Source organism: Pteronotus mesoamericanus, unplaced genomic scaffold (assembly GCF_021234165.1).
Source record: "Pteronotus mesoamericanus isolate MK-2021 breed Mesoamerican mustached bat unplaced genomic scaffold, CSHL_Meso_final contig_78, whole genome shotgun sequence".
Classification (NCBI taxonomy): domain Eukaryota; kingdom Metazoa; phylum Chordata; class Mammalia; order Chiroptera; family Mormoopidae; genus Pteronotus; species Pteronotus mesoamericanus.
Window position 1 is genome coordinate 19188151 of NW_026555258.1, and position 18998 is coordinate 19207148.

Consider the following 18998-nt stretch of genomic DNA (forward strand, 5'->3'; position numbering starts at 1 on the left):
ATTTTCCTTGCTGAGCATGTCCTTTTGTGGTGTTTGTGAACTATTGTCAAATCTGCTTTGAGAACTTTCCCAAGGGGGAGCAAGGATGTGAAATCCTTGACAACAACAAGAGTTATGGGTTACCACACTTTAACTGGGACACTTCCCCTTTTGCATTTCTAGCACGTCGAGGCTGAGACCTCCAGGAATATTCATTGTCAGAGCAACAGAAAAACCTCAATGTCTGCTCAGATGCTGAGAGCCCAGAGTGCATCCAGGACAGAAGTCAGAGATGTGCTATAGTTTGTAAATAGTTAGGAGGGTAGAAGTTGTTTCTCTGCTGCTTTTACTTCCTCTTTCCTTGTCTCTCTTTTCGGCATTTGTGACCCTTTGAGGACTCCAGAAGCCTGGGAATGCACATTTCCCATGACTAGTCATCGGTAGTAGCTTTCTTGTAGAGAAGAAGACTTAACCAATGCGCTAAATGTGTGCTGATAGTACTGTATAGGGAAGCGATTGTTTGCATCTGACTCTTTTCACAGCCAACTGGGATTGAATTTGGAGAGTTCTTCCCTGTGAAGTTCAGCTGCTGCTTCAAGGAGAGCAGAAGGCAGCACCCTGGACCAACCTAGAAGACTGATTTTGTTCCTATGATTTATGCCATATTTGCTAGCAGCATTAAGGGAGGCATTCCACACAAAAGTGTCACGGTTCTTTAACATGATAATTGCATCTATAAAGGTAAATCTGGTAACAAGGAATAGTTCCAAATTGACGGTCCAGGAAGTCAAGAAAAACAGACATTGAATTTCTGATAGTGATTTCAGCATTCTATTAAGCTTTATAATGCCTTCCTCATTCCAAATTTCCATTGAGTTGATCCAAAAAAATCCAAGACATAGACCACTGTATTAGCAAAGGGCACTAGGGAAAGGTGTCACCTGTAAGTCAGAATCTAAGAATTATTTTTTTGCAAGTAGCTGAATATGAATTGACCATCCACGAAGGAAGACTGTCTAGGAAGTACATGGAAAAATCCTTCATCCAGCAGAATTTTCTCTAGTCCTTGACCTGGAACAGCAGTGCCAAAAACAAGGGTGATATAACAGATGCCTTAATGCCCCACCCACATGCCCTTTCCTAGGTTTGGAGACTCATCCCCCAGTGTGGGGAGACCCACCCCCCAGCAGGGCCTTGGTACATGGCTCTTGCATTTAGTTATCGGGAATGTACACCCTTCTCCAGAGAACTGCCCTCTTTGACAGGCGCTGTCTCATGTGGCAATGCCTGTGTGGCTGGTTACCTGCCACCCCCACCCCTACACACACTGCCCAGGAACAGTTCCTAGCACAAGGCTGACCAAAGTATAGGCGTAACAGTTGAGTCTCTACCTCTGGGTAGGATAACCTCTGGGGTACAATTCATGCTCCAGGGCTCCCTGTGAGGTCAAGATGAGCCACACTTGAGCTCAAATCACCCCTTTGCATATCATTTTTGCTGCTCCAGTTTGACTCCTCTCCCATTCTCCCTCCCTCCATAAGGATTTCTTCTGAGAACATTCCTTCAATAATCACTGGCATAAGAATCATCATCATTTTAGGCTTGACTTCTAGGGAACCTGACCTAAAACAGTGACTTAGGAGGGGTCCCTGGGAGCATGCTCTAATCTAAGGACAGGATTCTGGAGTTACATCACTCACTGAGGGCGAGAAGGACCCTATCACTCAGCGTGGGTGGGATATTGATGGCCCTGGACATGTGGCAGCAGTGCAGTTGCTGATAAATTGATTTGTGGTAACCACATGGAAGGAAATAGCACTAGTTAGTGCAATGACTCTACCTTCATAGTGCTCACCGTATTGTAATTATCTTGGGTTGTTTTTTCTTTCAACTTTAAACAAATTTTTATTACACAAAGCTCACATAATTGGATATTTCTCTACTTTGTACATGATTATTCTTACTCTCCACAGAAGGACTGCTTAACTTTACTTCAGGTGAAGGCAAACACTAAAATCCTGATTTTAAGACAATAGTCATAAAAATACCTCAATGATTTAAGTTGAAAGCAGTGCCTTGGTATATGGCTCTTGCACTTAGTCATCAGGAATGTACAAATGTATTTTTATTCGAAAATACAAAGTAAATTATCTGTAGCATGGACAACGACAGCATTAAACCACTGTATGTTGTCAACTGAAACCAGTAACTGATGGTTACAGTGATTTTCTTAAACATCAGCCAGGCTTTAGCTCCTTCCTTCAACTGACTGCTCTGAAGTTCTAGGCGAGGAGCACTGCCCTGAACTTCCTCTCACAGCTCTCATTAACAATGGGAAGGCACTATTCCAGGATTAGAACATGCCACCTCCCATACCAGCTCCCATTCCACCCACCCCACCCACCCACGGTCTTCCTCTTCTTTAGGAATTTCTGTAACTACAACTTCTGCTGCTGTTAACAGAGAGGCCACTCCATCAGCATCCCATAAAGCAGCTCTTACAACCTTAGTTGGATCTATGATTCCTTTTTCCACCATATTCACAAAATCTCCAAGCATGCTATCATAACCAGCTTGTGAGGAGCTTTGCGTGATTGTCTCAACTATCAAGGATCCCTCAGCACCTTCATTCTTAGCAATGGTCATTGCAGGAATTCTGAGTGCTTTTTAAATAATTTCTATACCAGATTTTTGATCTCCATTAGCTGGAGTTAATGAATCCAGGGCTGGAATGCACTGAAGCAGGGAACAACCCCCTCCCAGAATAATACCGTGCTCAACAGCAGCGCGTGAGCACAGAGAGCATTTGTTACTCTTTCTTTTCATTCACTTTCAACATCACTTGTCCCACCAACCCTCAGCACTGCTAATCCGTTTGAGAGTTTTGCTAGACATTCATTTGGTTTTTCTTTTTCATATTCACTGGTTGTGATACCTAACTGCTCGGTGATTTCTTGAATATGTTTTTCAGTTTGAGCCTTGTCACCTTTTCCTCTTAAGAGCATGATATCATCTTTGGTCACAATCCCCTCTCCAACTTTTCCTAAGTCATGAGGCTGAACATCTTCAAGATTTAAAGGCAATCCTTCTCCCAATGTTGCACTACCAGTAGCAATAACCTTGTCCTTAAGCACATTCTTTCCATCGTGACCCAAACCTGGAGCTTTGACTACTACAACCTGAAGACCAGCTTTTAGCCTACTCAAAACAAGCATGCTTAGAGCTTCTCCATCAACATCTTCAACAATGATGGCCAAAGGCTTATGGTGAGCATGGACAATTTCAAGAGCAGGTACAATGGACAGAACACTAGAAATTTTCTTTTTACTCAATACAACATAGACATCTTGGAATTCACATGTCTGACCTTTTGCTATAGTAATAAAGCATGGAGAAATATAACCTCAATCAAACTTCATGACTTCAATAATTTTGAATTCATCACTCAGTGTTTTTCCATCCCTTAATGTGATGACACCCTTTCTGCCAATCTTTTTCATTACATTGGAAGTTATGCTGTCAATTTCTTTGTCTCCATTTGCTGAAATTGTAGCAACCTGGGCTATCTCTTCAGGGGTTGCCACCGGTTTAGACTGCTTCTTAAATTCAGAAATCACAGCACCAGCAGCTAACGTCACACCTCTCTTGATCTCCACTGGATTAGCGACTTTGCTAATTTTCTCAAAGCCTCCTTTGGTAATAGCGCAGACCAGTACAGGAGCAGTAGTGACTGCATCACCAGCCTCTTCATTTGTATTATTGGCAACATCTTGCACAAGTGTAGTGCCAATATTTTTATATTTATCTTTTAAGTCAATGGGCTTTGCAATGGTCACGCCATCTTTTGTTACTTTGGGACTTCCCTAGCTCTGTTCAATAATCCTTCTTCCTCCCTTTGGCCCCATAGTAACAGCTATAGCGTCAGCTAAAAGTCCTACACCTCGAAGCATTAGGGCCCAGGCATCCGCACCAAATCTTGCACCTTTGGCATAAGCCCAAGTGAGATGAGCAGCCCGTGACACAGGCCTCATCTGTCAAAGGACTTCATGTAATTGAAGCCTTTCTGTGGGGCGGTGGCAGGGCGTCCAAGCAGCGAGGCCGGTTGTTGGTGGCGAGTGAGGGACAGAGTGTAATTACCTCACTTATATCTTTGTTTTCATGTTTATTGTTTGGTCTCCACTAGCATATAAACCACCACATCCAAGACCTTGTCCACCTTGTTCACTCATGTTTCCCCAGCACCCACAACAGTGCTTGGCATTTAGCATTCAGTAACTGGCCATCGAATGAATGAATAAAAAACTAATGGGTAGGTTGGAGGACAGAATGACTGAGAAGATTTCTTATTAGGTGTGATAATCAAAATATTTACTAATATGGCCCAGACACCAAGAACAGGAAGATCACCATCCATGGGCCTGAGTCCCCCCTTTTACCAGGTGATAACACTGTCATTTGTAAAACTAATCTCTTTCACCACTCAAGGGTTTAGCCAAGAAGAATGATTTCTACCTCTATAGAATCATTCTTTTGTTTCCTGTGTTCTGCCTTTTATCAGTATGACTCCATCTGCTTTATATCTTGCAGAAATGTATCCAAATCTATAGCCCACTGAGACCGCAGGTGACTAAACACATGCCCTTCCTTCCCCATCTGGAGCTGGAAACCCATTCAAACATTATAATCCCACAATAGCTCACTTAATGTAATTATTCATTTGTTAGAGCTTAAGACTGCCTTTTTATTTGTTGCTTTCTGTTTGTTCATTCTGTTTTTGGTTTCCCTATTTTCTGTCTCCTGACTTCAAATTTTTTTAGAATTCCATTTTATCAATAATGCTTCTAAGCACTTCCCTTTGTACAATATAGCTTTGTTATGGTTACTGTAGGTATTACTTTATATATGTGTATATTGGTGTCAACATTCTATGAATTCAAATGAAGAGTAAAAACTTTGACTATCATTGCCTTAAATTCTTCCTCTACACACATTTAGAACCCAGTGGGGGTGAAGTCTTAGCTCCTGACTCAATTTGAACTTTTCCGATACCACTCCCAAAAGGCTTTGAACACTTGTTATGAAGGAGCAAGGGTAGAAATCTAGGCCCCCATTCATCCTTTGCTGGCCTGTGTAGGGCGAATGTCAGTTTCTTGTGTTGTGTTTGGCTGGAAAAGAGCAATTATTGTCTAAAACTTTTCTGCCTTGCTAAGCTGCCCTTTTCCTGGCCCTTTGGCTAAAGTGATCAGGCTTTAGGTATATACAGTAGGTATACAGTGAGTAGGGCTCTTTTGGTATAGAGCCATTGGTGTTTCTGCGTTGCCGATTCCTTAAGCTCCAAATCTGAAATATTTGAGGTAAAAGATCCGGGAACCCCCCACCGTGTCATTCCTCAGACCTTTCTTCTTTCCAGCTGAGCTGTGCTCTTCTTCCCAGCCTTCATAGTCTCCTTATACGGGTTTATAAATGATGTTCAGGGGGTTTCGCTTTAGTAAGTTGGCCAAAAAGTGCATTTAGTTTTTTCCATTCGATGGCTCTCGTAAGTGCTCAGTTGCCTTTAACTTCATTTGAACAACTTTGTATTGTGACAGCTCTCACGTCAGCATGCACTTTTTTAAAAAAACTTATCAAAACTGGTGAATTTTTGTGTAGCCATTTAATATTGAAGATGGAAGAAAATACAAAACATTTTCAGCATATTATTCTTATTACGCAAAAAAAAAAAGTAAAAGTGTAACTTAAGCAAAAAGAAAAAAAAGATTTGTACAGTGTATGGAGAAGGTGCTATGACTCATTGAATGTATTAAAAGTGCTATTGGTACTATTGACATTTTGGCCAAATTAATCTTTGTTTTATGCATTGGAAGATGTTCAGTAGCACCCCTGGCCTCTACCTTCCAGAAGCCAATAGCGGGAGATAGCTGACTTTGATACTTAAAATATCAAATCAATAAAGTTATTGGTGAAAATAAAATAAGTCTTTTATTTTATGAAAAATTCTGAATGGACTTTTTGGCCAACCCAATAGTTAGTGGGAGAAACAGGGAAAAGCACTTCTCCATCTTCATGAAAGCAAAAGTCTGCTGTATAGATTTATATAAACTTTGAATGTTAACCCAAGTGAATGTATTACCTATTAAACATAATTAAATGATAGAAACAGTAAAAGGTGGATTGGTGCCTTTAGATAAAAGATGTAATGAGTTGCATATTAATCATGAAAATCAGATTAAGACATTTACCCTATCTTAGAACAAAATAATATGTAGTTAATACAATAAAAGTAAAGATCGTGGATATGAAAGAGAGTCTAGCTCCAAAAAACTACAACAAAACAGATAAAGGACAATCAGTAGGAGAAAGAAAATAGAACACACTTGACAATTCACAAAAAGAACAAAAAAAGTTGTTAAAATATGTGAAGAAATCCACAATGTCTCCAGGAATAAAAATAAACCAAATTAAAGCAAGGAGATGAAGTTTCTCCCTTGCATTCTAAGTTAACCAGAGTATGAGAAACATGTATGTTCATACATTGCTATCAGTTGTGTAAGGTGTTGCTAGATTTCTGGAAGGTAATTTTGAAACGGATGTTAAAAGTCCTGAAAATGTTCATTGAGCCTGACCCAATTATTTCAGTTCTATTACTATATTCTTGTACATATCTTTTTACTATTCCCTAAGGATATAGTAATAGAAGTGGCATCTTTCTATATAATAGCAACAATTAGATGCAATTATATCGGCAAGGCCCTTGGCAGTATTTACAATGGATCAGATACTTTCCTAAATATTGTCCATATGTTAACCCATTGAATTCTTCCAGCAACCTATGAACTAGGAGTTATTATTATCATTTTATAAATGAGTGAGAGCGAGGCATAGAGGGATTAAGTCAACTGCTGGGATTTAAATCAGTGCCTGAGTCTATGCCTTTCACCACTCTATCTGCTGTGTGTCTAGATAACACTTTTGCAACATATCATGGTTTAGTATATAACCATTAAAATATGTTGTAAATGTTCATACTAAAATATAAAAATATCTTCCAAATTTATTGTTAATAGAAAACTGACAGATTATTAAATAATAGAAGGCAACCTTGGAGAAAAAAATCCAAGTATAGATTTTTAAAGTGTAGAATCTAGGTATAAAAGATTCGTGTCAAAAGATTAATTTTTTTTTCCTTTAGAGCTATGGTGTCTTGGGATCATCTTGTTGATTGTACTGTAGACATAATGATTTACCCAATTATGGTAAATTCTGGGTAAGTGCCAAATAAATTCACATTTACTGCAGTAAGAGAATAAGTATTTCATAGAAAAACTGAATGTTCTCCAAATTTCCCTAAAATTGGATGAGCAGATACATATTTCCTCCAAAAATTCTGAAGTGGTTAAAAATTGTTTTCATTAAAACTTTGCAAAACTGATCTCATAATTGGAAACTGGATTTTTCCACCATATAAGCAGATAAATATGTTTTCCTGAAAAAAAGTAAGAGGCTTATTATTAAAATTATGTTAGAAATTTTGACTCCCAAAAAAAATTGTGACTCCTCAGGCATTTCCTGGTCTTCTTTGCTGCCTTCTCAGAAATTAAATTCACTGGTAGGGTTTTTTTTGTTTGTTTGTTTGCTCTCTCAATAATCCCACTCTGTAGGTCTTTCTCTTTTCTTCATTGTATTTCTCTTTGCCTGTCACTTCTGAGAGTACTTGGGGGACTGGACTAAAATCAGAGCGGTTCTTTGCTCAGGTTGCCATAAACAAAATGACCTGAGCAGAGTGATGTGGGACAGTGACCTTGAGAGTCTCTTGAGAAGGTGATCTCTGACGGGGAAGGTGGCTTGAATGACAAAGAGAAAACAAATGAATACATGACACTCAATGGACTTTCCTTCAATCCTTAAATATAATATATCCCAATAATTTAAAAAAAAGATAGCAGAAGTGGAGTTGACATTATAGCATATGTTTAGTCCATGCTGAGTACAACATCAATTGAAATAACAAGGAGCATTATACGAACCACCATGGTGCTAACATTGCTAAAAAAGCAAGTCAGAAAGCAATGTCAGGCCAACACTTCTAATTTTAATCACAGCTCTAAATAGTTAAGAGCACACCCAGAAAATGATAGTGTATATCTTAAGTCTGGTGTGTTTTTTTTTTTTGTGGTTACCATCTCTCTGACATAACCTTAGTGCAGGTGGCTTCTTCTCTTATGGGCAAAACTCTAAATATGGGGTATATTTTCCAGAGGCTGTGGTTTGAAAGGACAGTCATGATGGCTCCTTACGTAATTACGTATGATGACAAAGCTTCTAAGGAAAAAAAAAAGTAACATCCCTGTTGAATCTCTTAAAAGTTTTTTTATTAAGAAGGACCCAGTAAAAAAGACATGTAAAAATTTGTAAGTTGTGTAATTACTTTCCTTCAACTTTATTTTGCTTTATACACAGATGACATGATCTTTTAGAAGGCAAAGCCAACATCTGGGCACATGTATAGCTTTGTTTATAATTATAAAAACCGTACTGGCAAAGACTTTTGTTTTTCGATCAGGCCCCCATGCCTCTGAGTCTTCTGTACTGATGTAGTTTCTGATCCTTCAGTAAATGTAACGACTCACAGCACTGAAAGTCACTGAGTGAGAGGCGCCATTGTTTTTATGGTGATCTGTACCAAAGTAGAGACTTACAAGTGCATGTATCTTGGTGACTGCGCTACTTCAATAGACCTGAAAGAAGTTAAACAATGGTGACCTGAAACGGGTCTGTTGTAAAGGTTGGAATCCATAAGGACAGGGCAACATCCTCCCCACAATAAGGAATGAGCACTGCATCAATTCCCCCCCCCTCCCCAGATGCTCACAAAGTGACACATAGACCATGTTAAAAGGAAACGTCCATACCAGGGCTGCATATCAGGAATGGCTAACAGGTACATGCGGAAAACTGGTGAATTCCTGCCAGCTTCAATGGGAACGGAAGGCAGGATTGAGAGCTCTTAAAATGGACACAGTGTGAATCCGCATCTAAGCCAACAGCACCAGGACACGAAGTGGGCACTCACCCTGGAGAGGCTCTGAGGCCCCTACCTGACATGAAAAGCAACACCAGCTCCAAGCTGTGAGTCACCTTTCAGCTTTGTTGCTAGATCAAGCCGAGAAATAAAGCAGACAGCCTGGCTCTGGAGAGGAGAATCTGGTGTTCTGTCTATAATAGGTAGTTAGAAATATGAGTATGAAGCTGGGAAGAGAGGTTGGAGCTAAAGATAAAAATGTCAGCACATAGGTGGTATTTATAGCCATACAACTGGAGGAGATGACTAAGGGAGTGTATACATAAAAGAGAGATGCTGCCCAAAGACTAATCTGTGTGTGGCGTGTTCCAATATTGAGGGGCTGGGAGGAAGAGAGAAGAAACAAAGGACCAACAAAGAAGATTAAGGATAAATGAGCAGGTAATTCCTAAGCTATTTCAACTATCCTTGATCAAAGTGGTGGACAGAACCCTTTCCTTTCCTCTATGATTTCACTAATGTGACAATAAATGTGTATGAATAAGAATAAATCTATGTACATGCTGGAACCATTCTAAGTGCCATGACTTCAACAAATATTTGGAAAGCAGAAAGTATCTTAATGTTCTTGCTCATGAATAATGCGCACATTATTAAGGACACAGAACACATAAATGGCTGGCTACCTGCAGCAAATATGAGCCAGCTGTCAGGGGAGGTAGGGAGTGATTTCACATGAATAAAGAGGCTCTGAGTCAGCAGAGAGCAGGGATGGGCTGTGGATTGTCCCTGAGGGTGGTCAATGAAATGCTTGTATAGAAAACACGTGGACCAAAATGCTTCACCACAAACTGTGGTGCCCAACTGCTCTCTGAATAGACTGGAAGATTTGCCTGGGAAGGGACCTTAGTGTTAGTGGTGAACCTAAGTAGGGATGCAGAGTAGCATATGGGGAGAATGTTAGGCTCTTACAGGGCTGGAAAGGATGAAGGGATAACAGCTCTCTCCAGGAGTGAAATATACAGAAGTATTGTATCTTTAGAGTCTTCCATCACTTTGGCAATTTGGAGAGTTCTAAGTCAGTTGGCCTATACCCTTCCCACAAACCACATAGGCAGAGCTCCCAGGGAGCCATCCCGTTGGCAAGAGAGAGGTCCTGCTGCAGAAACATTACAACAAAACTGGGAGGGAACTCCACTCCTGCTACTGATATGAATCAAAACAACTCTCATTTGTAATAATACATGGAAACTTAAAGATCACTGATGTTTATGGAAAACAAAAGCACAAAAGAGAAGCAGAAAAAGAGAAAGAAAAAATAATGTAAACAACAGAACAGAACAACTCTGTGATTTTTAAAATTGTATTTCATCCTTAAAATAGGGGAAATAAAAAAATTAATGGAGATTCAAATAAATTATCAAATTAAAATAATTGAATGTTGCTGTTGGCAATGCATAAATATTTACATAATCAAATGACTGTAGGTTTTTCCCTCTCTTTTTCATAATTCGAATCAACCAAATATTTATAGACATCGACAGAGTAGAAACAGGTGTATAGCTGACTGAGGTAGAGCGTAGGGAAAGGGAAAAAGTGGTGGAAGGAAGTGTGGAAGCTCTAATTGTATTTTACCTAGTTCAGGATCAATGGGTAACCTTCATTTAAGTATATTTTTTAAAGTTAAATGATAAACAATGTAACTGATAATAAGAAGTTTAATATATCTCAGGAAAGGGGGGGGTTTGAGTAAAGGTGTTTTAAAATGCCCATTTTTTTTGCAAGGGAGATATTATGTATCTTTTTAAATAGATCAATTTATAAGGAGATCAAAACAAATTTGTTGGGACTGCAATGGTAACCACCAAAAGAACTGAAACCGGAAATGGGTGAAGTGCTTTGTACTTAGAGAGCTTTTATTTTTTTATTTGTACCATTCTTAGAAATTTTCTTTTTTTTAAAAAAGAAGTCTATGTATTGCTTTTATAAATAACAATTACTTTAAATAAACTAATCAAGATCAAAGAGAAAGAAACTCTTAAGTTTTTGAAACTATCATAGTACTGACACCACACTCTGAGAAAGCGATAAACTTTTAATTTTAGAAATTTGTAAATATTGGTACAAATGTATGTTAATAAATCAGATTTGGTATTAAATTAAAATATTGATGTGATGCACCCAAAGAGAGATTATTCCCAGGACATAAAGATATTTCAACATCAGGAAATCAATTCATACATTTCTACATATTAACAAATTAAGGAAAAAGCCACGATCATCTCAACAGACTAAAAATTCAGCATTTTTCCTGATTAATAAAGTCTTATAGTGAAAGACAAATAGAAGTAATACATTTTTAACATGATTAAAGTAGGTGAAACATGTATGACAAAATTTTGCTCTTTAATACATAAAGTGCTCTTACAAGGCAACAAGAAAAAAAAATACATCCAATAGAAAAATATCAGTAGAAGGCAAATCATAGAGTAAATAAATTGTCCCCAGAACATTGAAAAAAATCTTCAACCTTATTTTATTTAAAGAAATGTAAGTATATACCACAAAATAAAAATTTTAAACTACTATATTGACAATGATTAAAATGTTAATGCTCAGTATTGATGAGATTGAAAGCGTGGACTCATTTGACTGGAAGATGTACATATTGAGGAAAAAGGAAGGCAATTCCTCAATATATCAAAAAGCATTAAAAGTGTATATACTTTCTGATCTAGAAATTCCACTTCTAGGAGTTACATCTAAAGAAAGCAACATTCAAGATGGATGCTCACCAAACTTAGCAACAGAATTAACTACTAAAACATTGTATTTTATAATGAACGATAGAAATAAACCAAATGTCCAATAATAAAATAATAGTTATATTAATTGATTAGTCCATATAATTGAATATTATTCAGCTATCAGACACATCGATATGGAAGACAACTCATGATATATTCAGTGATAAAAGCAAAGCTTCAAGCAATATAACAATATTATCTTGTTTCTGTTTAAAATTATCTATCAATCATCTACCCACCTACCTACCTACTTACCTATCTGAAAAGGGCTGAAAGAATGTTTATCTTGATGTTAATGTTAATTACCACTGATTGAAATTTTCTAATTTTCTTTGTTATACATTGTGTATCTTATATTGTTATCATATATTATTGATCATTTTTTAAAAAAAAAACCAAGCAGGTATTTTTCTTTTGGAATAAAAAACATACAGTTGACCCTTGAACAATGTGGGAGTCAGAGGCACTGACCTCCCCCCACACACAGTTGAAAATCCATGTATAATTTTTGACTTCCCCAAAACTTCAGTTGTTTCTCAGTATCCATGAGGGGACCGGGCCTAGGGCCCCCCAAGGACACCAAGCTCTGCAGATGTTCAGACATCCTATTAGAAATGGGGTGGAGCACTGCATACAGCTGGCCCTCTGCAGCTGCAGGTTCCCAACTGTTGATGGAAAACAGAATAGGTAGTTACTGGAAAAAAAGTCATGTATAAATTGATCTGTACAGTTCAATCCTGTGTTGTTCAAGGGTCACCTATAAATGTTATTTAAGGTAAAGGTATGTATATATTTTCTCCTTCTGTAAGGTAGAACAAGAGTTTATAGAATGAGTCTTATAAATCAATTACAAAATAAAAATGACAGTAGAAAAATAGATTGTAGATGATTCCCAAAATAAAACTATAAATGACCTGGGAACAAGAAAAGTTCAACCTCACTAGTAAAATAAAAAATAAAATTAAAATGAGATTTTTTTTCTATGACCATATATACTAAAGTTTTCTTAAAATTAATTTTCTATGATTGCAAATGATTAGGGATATATGATCTCTTGTACAATGCAGAGAGGAGACCCTATTTCTAGAGAGTGTGGCAATACATAACAAAAACCTTAATATTGTGCATACCATTTGGCCCAGATATTCTCCTTCTCAGAACTTCCATAAAGAGATAATTATGAGCATGTTCAAATAAAGATGATCATTATAATATTATTTATAATAGTGAAAATTAAAAAAATTCAAATGTTAAAAGAATAAGAGATTAACTAAATTATATTCTAGCCTTTCAAAATGGCATATCATTCAAAAATCAAATTAGCCTTTTTGAAGACTATTTCATGGCATGGAATAAGTTCATAATAAACTTCAAAGTGAAAATAAGTGTTCTTTTTTTGCTCCATCACAATACCAAAAAATTATTATGGTGCCATGTGATATCTACTGGTACTCTTGCCATTCATGACATTTGACCACTTAAGGTGACTTGGTGTCTCATCGATGCCCATTCTGACCCTTGTTAACAACAGCACTGTGTGTCTCTCTCATCTCTATTTTTTAATTCATACACTGATTTTAAAATGGGAAAAATCTTTACTTAGAAAAAAACAATACTTGTAAATAGTGGGTTCACGTTCCTCAAATATAGAACATTGGGATGAGCACCAAGGAAATTAGAGTGATCTAAGCATAACTTGAAAATACATTTAGAGGTAACAAAAAGATAAACATACCATCTACTTGACTTTCTGATTAAATTGACAATGCTACAATAATTTTGTTTGCTATTGAATAAAAACACTTGGATACAAAATTAATAATATAAGGGGTATATAGTGTGTGCTCCAAAACCACATGCAAATTACAGATCGCCTCCATACAGTCCTGGAGGTTCTCTAATGAGCTGAAGCACCCACAGTACGGTGGTTGGGTGCTCACTCTTTCAGTCATAAACTAGACTCCTGTTGCTCTGTGTGCTTGGGCCAGCTACACAGTCTCTCTTTACCTGTTTACTCAACAATAACGCAGGGATATTAACTTAATAAACTGCAATAAACTATGCAGTTTAAATTAATATATTTAGAGTCCTTAGAACATACATGATGAGTATTTAATAAAAGCTATCTGGTAGTATTATTTTTAATAACTGTTACTATAGTGGAAGTTGTACTTGTTATTTTAGATGTCAATTACTTTAAATATTTAAGAAAGCTGAAAGGGTACATAATGTTGATTTGCTTGCTTGCCTACTCACTCACGGTATTTACCTATATTTCTATGATTTTTTTTTTTTTTTGGCTTTGCCTTCTTGAATATCAGAGCCTAAAAAAACACACAGACCAAGAACTGGTGAGGCTGTAGAAGCCACGAGAAAGAGACAGGGAAGCCTGGGCTCTCCTTCAGCAGTGGGGAGGGACGCAGGCCCGCTCACGGTGGCAGATGATAGAGCCAAGGCTATGGAAGCCATGTCTTGTCTTTCCTTTAGAATAAAATTATCTTGGCTGGCATAACCTAAAGATGTCTTTGAAGTTTGCAGAGCACGTATAACACACATATGTGAACCATTTATAATATGCCATGGATATCCACCCGAAGTTTCTAGACTTGTGGGTGACCCGCTCCAATTTCTCCTTGTTTTTTTTTTTTTTTTTGGCCTTCTGTTTTGGACTCATGCTGCAACCTCATTCTTCATCTAGTCCTTTGAATGACTGTCTCGATTTGAACTTAAAATCAGGAATTTTATGGAAAGCACCTCTCTAGTTATGTCTCAATCCTAACTTCCAACTTCCCCCTTTATAAATCAGAACGATGAATAAGCACGTCCTTCCATTGTCACAGCCCATGGACTTCAGCTCTGGCCTAAAAAGGGAGAGAAATGAGATAACAGACAGGTAGGCAGTGATAGAGACTGTGTACCGAGCAGTCAAATCAAATGGGCGGGAATGTGAGCAGGAGGATTTTAGAGAGTAATACTGATAGAATATCGGGGTGAAGGAGAGGACAAAGCCTCGGGGAACTTCTATGTTTTTGTCTTGGTTGCCTGCAGTGACTATGAATAGGAAATGGGAGGTTTTGCAGCAAAAATGATAAGTTGTTGCAGGAAGGTGGATTTGGAGATTTCAGGTGGAGCCTTCTGGCAGACCGTTGAAAATCTGCTTTCAAGAATTTAGCCCATTTCTCCATTGCCTAACTACTAATTAGTTTGAATTAAAGTAAGCAGGTATAGTGTAGACTGCTATTTTCTCTTCCCTGTTTATTTGCTTTTCGGCAGAATTTGGGTTTGTACTCGTATCATTCATGTTGACCTTGGGTTAAGATACACTGTGTGGAGCTCCACTGAGACATCTAGTGCACCAGAGATTTGAGTCTCAGAGTATTTGGTAAAAGAATCATGAGATGTAAAATGATAGGTTATCATGCAGAAAGTTGGTAAGCAACACTATATTAATTCTACTGCCTATTAAATTGGTTTCTTAAAGGAAAAAATGTCAGAGGGCCCAAAAATTCATGTTTGAAATAACTCAAAGCCATAAGAGCATCTTGTGAAATCCCATATTATAAACAATGGTTTATGGGATTTAACAGACTGTGGCAATAAATTCATAAGTGACAAATTTAAAATATGTGGCTTCAAAAGTAAATGCAGAAGAAAAGGTAATACTTTGCAAAAGGTGTATAATATCAGTCCACAGGATATTTAGAAAATTATTATGGTCAGAGCGCTTATTTTTAAATATGAAATAAAAAGGGAAAAAGCTAAATAACTGAGAAAGGACAGAAAGTCTTGGAAAGAAAAAAAATTAACATTAAAGCAAAGAGAAAGTTCCCAATAAAAATGTCAAAGAAAAAGATAAATTTGTAAGACACAAAAACGTTTTTTCTGAAAAACTTTAGGAACAAAATAAGCAGGTCAAATTCATTGCAAGCACATACAAAGGAAAAGCTTATAAAAGAGAAGAAGCACAAAGACAGAAAAGTGAACTAAAAAAACACAGTAAGAATAAAGCCTTGCTGACTTGTCATTTTATTCCTTAGTAAACCACAACTCTGCAGATTATAAACAAATATAAAAGTATGCTTTAGATGCAAGAAAGAATTTCAATGAAGAAAACCCCCCAATATTGGGTATGGAGACAATGAATAGTTTTTCCTTCTTTTTTGCTTTCTCTGCTTTACTTAAATGCCTTACATGAAGCTACCTTACTTTCATAACAGACAAGAATTAACTCTATCAAAATGAAGCTCTGTATCACATTTCATATTAAAACTTAATACGGCAGAGTCTTATTCTGCTGCCAGCTAATTCAGGAACTGAACAGATGACATTATTTCCCGTGCAATGTGTGATACAAACTGTCTCTGTGAGGAAGAGTAGTTATCTCTGGTTATCTGACACACACCTAGCCTGTGTCTCTAATCATTAACCTTCAATAGATTGGTCTGCTCTCTTGAGTTCTGCACTCTTTTGTTGAGCCCCCAGAAACAAACAACATACTGCTCCTGTCTGCTATTATTCTTTCCTATCTAGGTCTTGTTGGGCCCCTGGCTTTGGAGTCCTCTGGCTCGCAGAGTCTGAGAGGACACGGCAGTGTTTTGTTGGCTCGTCTTGGACCTTAGACGCTCGCGGCTCCGTCTGCCCTGTCACACATGCGTTCCAGAATTCGGTGAATGCTGGCGAAACTGGGTCTGTCCGCAGGCAACCTGCTCCAACACAGACGCATTAGATTGTACAGCTCCAAGGGACAATTCTCAGGGCAGGAGAGGATGTTGCCGTCTCGCACATAGTAAATGACCTCCTCATGGGCCATCCCATAGTAGGGCTGCAGGCCGTAGGAGAAGATCTCCCACAGGACCACACCGTAGGCCCACACGTCGGACTCCGTGGTGTAGCGGTTGTAGAAAATGGACTCAGGTGGCATCCAGCGGATAGGGATGGCATCGTTCTCGTTAGCTTTGTAGTAGTCCGCTGAGTAGATGTTCCTGGAGAGGCCGAAGTCAGCAATTTTCACCACCATGTTCTCACCCACCAGGCAGTTCCTGGTGGCTAAATCCCGGTGGACGAACTTGCGCTCCGAGAGGTAAGCCATGCCAGCCGCTACCTGCCTGGCTATGCAGAGCTGCTCAGCACAGGAGAGGGGCGGGGGCCCCGGGCTGGAGACCTGAGCCCTCATGGACAGGTCGCTGTGACTGAGGCTGCACACGCTGTGAGGGGACATGCTGCGCAGAAACTCGTTGAGGTCGCCATAGGCCATGTATTCGAAGAGCAGGCACATGGGCTTCCCCACGGCACACACGCCTGGAACCAAATGACATCCTTTGTCAGGTGGGAGTTTTTTAAGTGGCGCCCTGGAAGGACCACTCTAAAAACAAATGACCAGATCAGAAACCATGGAGCCCTGGCGTTTTTGTAGACGGCTTCGTAGTCAAATATTGACCCCATCTCTTTGGGTAAACATTGATTTACCTTTTAAAATGTAGCATATCTATCACTCCTCCTAGGGTACCTTAGCTCCCGACTCTGCCAGTGTCTGATTTTCCTTCTCTCATCTTTTAACATGGTACTTATTATTCTATGTCAAAACCATCCATTTATTTGAAGTCCTCCCCCCAACACCAACATTTTAGCACTTCACATGTAGAGGTTGTGTGTTCTTTAAATTCTGCAAACCAACCACGTGTCTGGCAGAGCAAGTACCCAGTGTTTGGTGAATGCATTTTAAATAGATGTTTGCTTCGAGTGTGTAATATAATTCTTCTGTGTTTCTGCTACTTATATGGAGGAGAATAATATGGAAGATGTTGTATGAAATTTGGAAAGAATAACAAAAACAATCCAATATTTTAGATGCAGTTTTCAGGATGATGTGGTAAAACATGCTGAAATTTACATTTTACAATAGTCATTCTAGAAAGGAAAAAAATGTTAATATAAAGAGTCTTAGATTTAGTGTCAGGGGGACATTTGTAAATCTTGTTGCATTTGAGAGGGAAACTGGGCAATTTGGAATATTATATCACTTGGGCACAATTTCACATCACCATAAAATAAACTATTAGATCTATTTTTTTTTCAGGCAATAATTAGAAGTCTCTGTTCAAAAAGGAAGAGAAATAAAGAATACTTTTATCTTGGCTTATTTATTTTAGGGTTAGTTTTAGAGTGACTTTAGCAAACATTATATTTATATGTACTAGAGAGAAAATTAAAGAAATTTTAAAAATCCAATTTCTTGAACTGAAGTGATTTAATGAAATGCTCCACTCCTTGATATAGAATATGAGGGAGTATCCCACCAAAATGGAATTTATTTTAAAAAGTTGTATATTTATTCTTACATGTTTAAAGTCCAGTCACCTTTAAAGTACTCTCTATGGATGCAATACACCTATCAAGCCTTTTTTCCACTGCTCAAAACAGTTTTTGAACTTGTTGATTTTGATACTTTTTAGTGCTTTCACTGTTTTTGGTTTCACCTCTTCCACATTGGCAAAACGTTTCCTTTTTAGGACTTTTTTCATTCAGGGGAACAACAACAAAAAGCATTGCTTGGGGTGCGATGGGTCAATAGGGAGGGTGGGGTATGGGGGTCAAGCCATTTAGGGTCAAAAACTGCTGAAGCTGCTGAACACTCAGTGCAGTATGGACAGGCGCGCTTGTAAATCACGGATCACAAAATGAGCAAACGCATTGAAAAGGTCTTCAAAAAAAAATTCACTGAAGCTCAAGGCAACCTCTTACAACAACATCGGCTGGTACATTAATGTAAATGGGTTCCCGGAACACTCACCTGGTGTGGGGGAAGCCTGTACTATAAAGGACCTACCCTCCAGAAGATAATTCTGGGTTTTGGGATGTCCTCCCCTAAAGAACAGAGACATTTCCCTGATCAAGTAGTGAAGAAGAAAAAAAGGGTAAGTGAAGTATGAAGGAGGAAAACTTGGAAAGTGTCTGTTTTTTGAAACAATAAATTTCTTCCCTTATATTTTCATACCTAAGAGTTTCACAATGTTAGGGTTGTCAAATTCCGCCATGAGGGCGGCCTCCCTCTGAAAGTCGGCTTGCATGTCTGCTGAAGCTTCTTCTTTGAGCATCTTCACTGCCACCATAGTGAAAGGTTCGTAGGGGAGTAAGCCTGGAGCCCTGGAAATATATTTATATAGAAAGAAATAAAAGATCAGGAATATTATCCA

General features: G+C 38.2%; 1 protein-coding gene and 1 pseudogene across 3 annotated transcripts in view; both read right to left on the reverse strand.

The window, feature by feature from the left end:
• Positions 1-2332: 2332 nt before the first annotated feature.
• LOC129079500 (60 kDa heat shock protein, mitochondrial-like) lies at positions 2333-14274 on the reverse strand (annotated as a pseudogene).
• Positions 14275-15821: 1547 nt separating this feature from the next.
• MUSK (muscle associated receptor tyrosine kinase) overlaps positions 15822-18998 on the reverse strand; it is an 82052-nt gene continuing 78875 nt past the window's right edge. For all 3 annotated transcript variants that reach the window (XM_054584535.1, XM_054584534.1, XM_054584533.1), the window contains 2 exons: positions 18800-18948; positions 15822-17103 (listed from right to left, as the gene is read on the reverse strand). In XM_054584535.1, the coding sequence (XP_054440510.1) occupies positions 16421-17103; positions 18800-18948 (832 nt within the window). In that variant the 3' untranslated portion in view covers positions 15822-16420. The remainder of the gene's footprint in view (positions 17104-18799; positions 18949-18998) is intronic.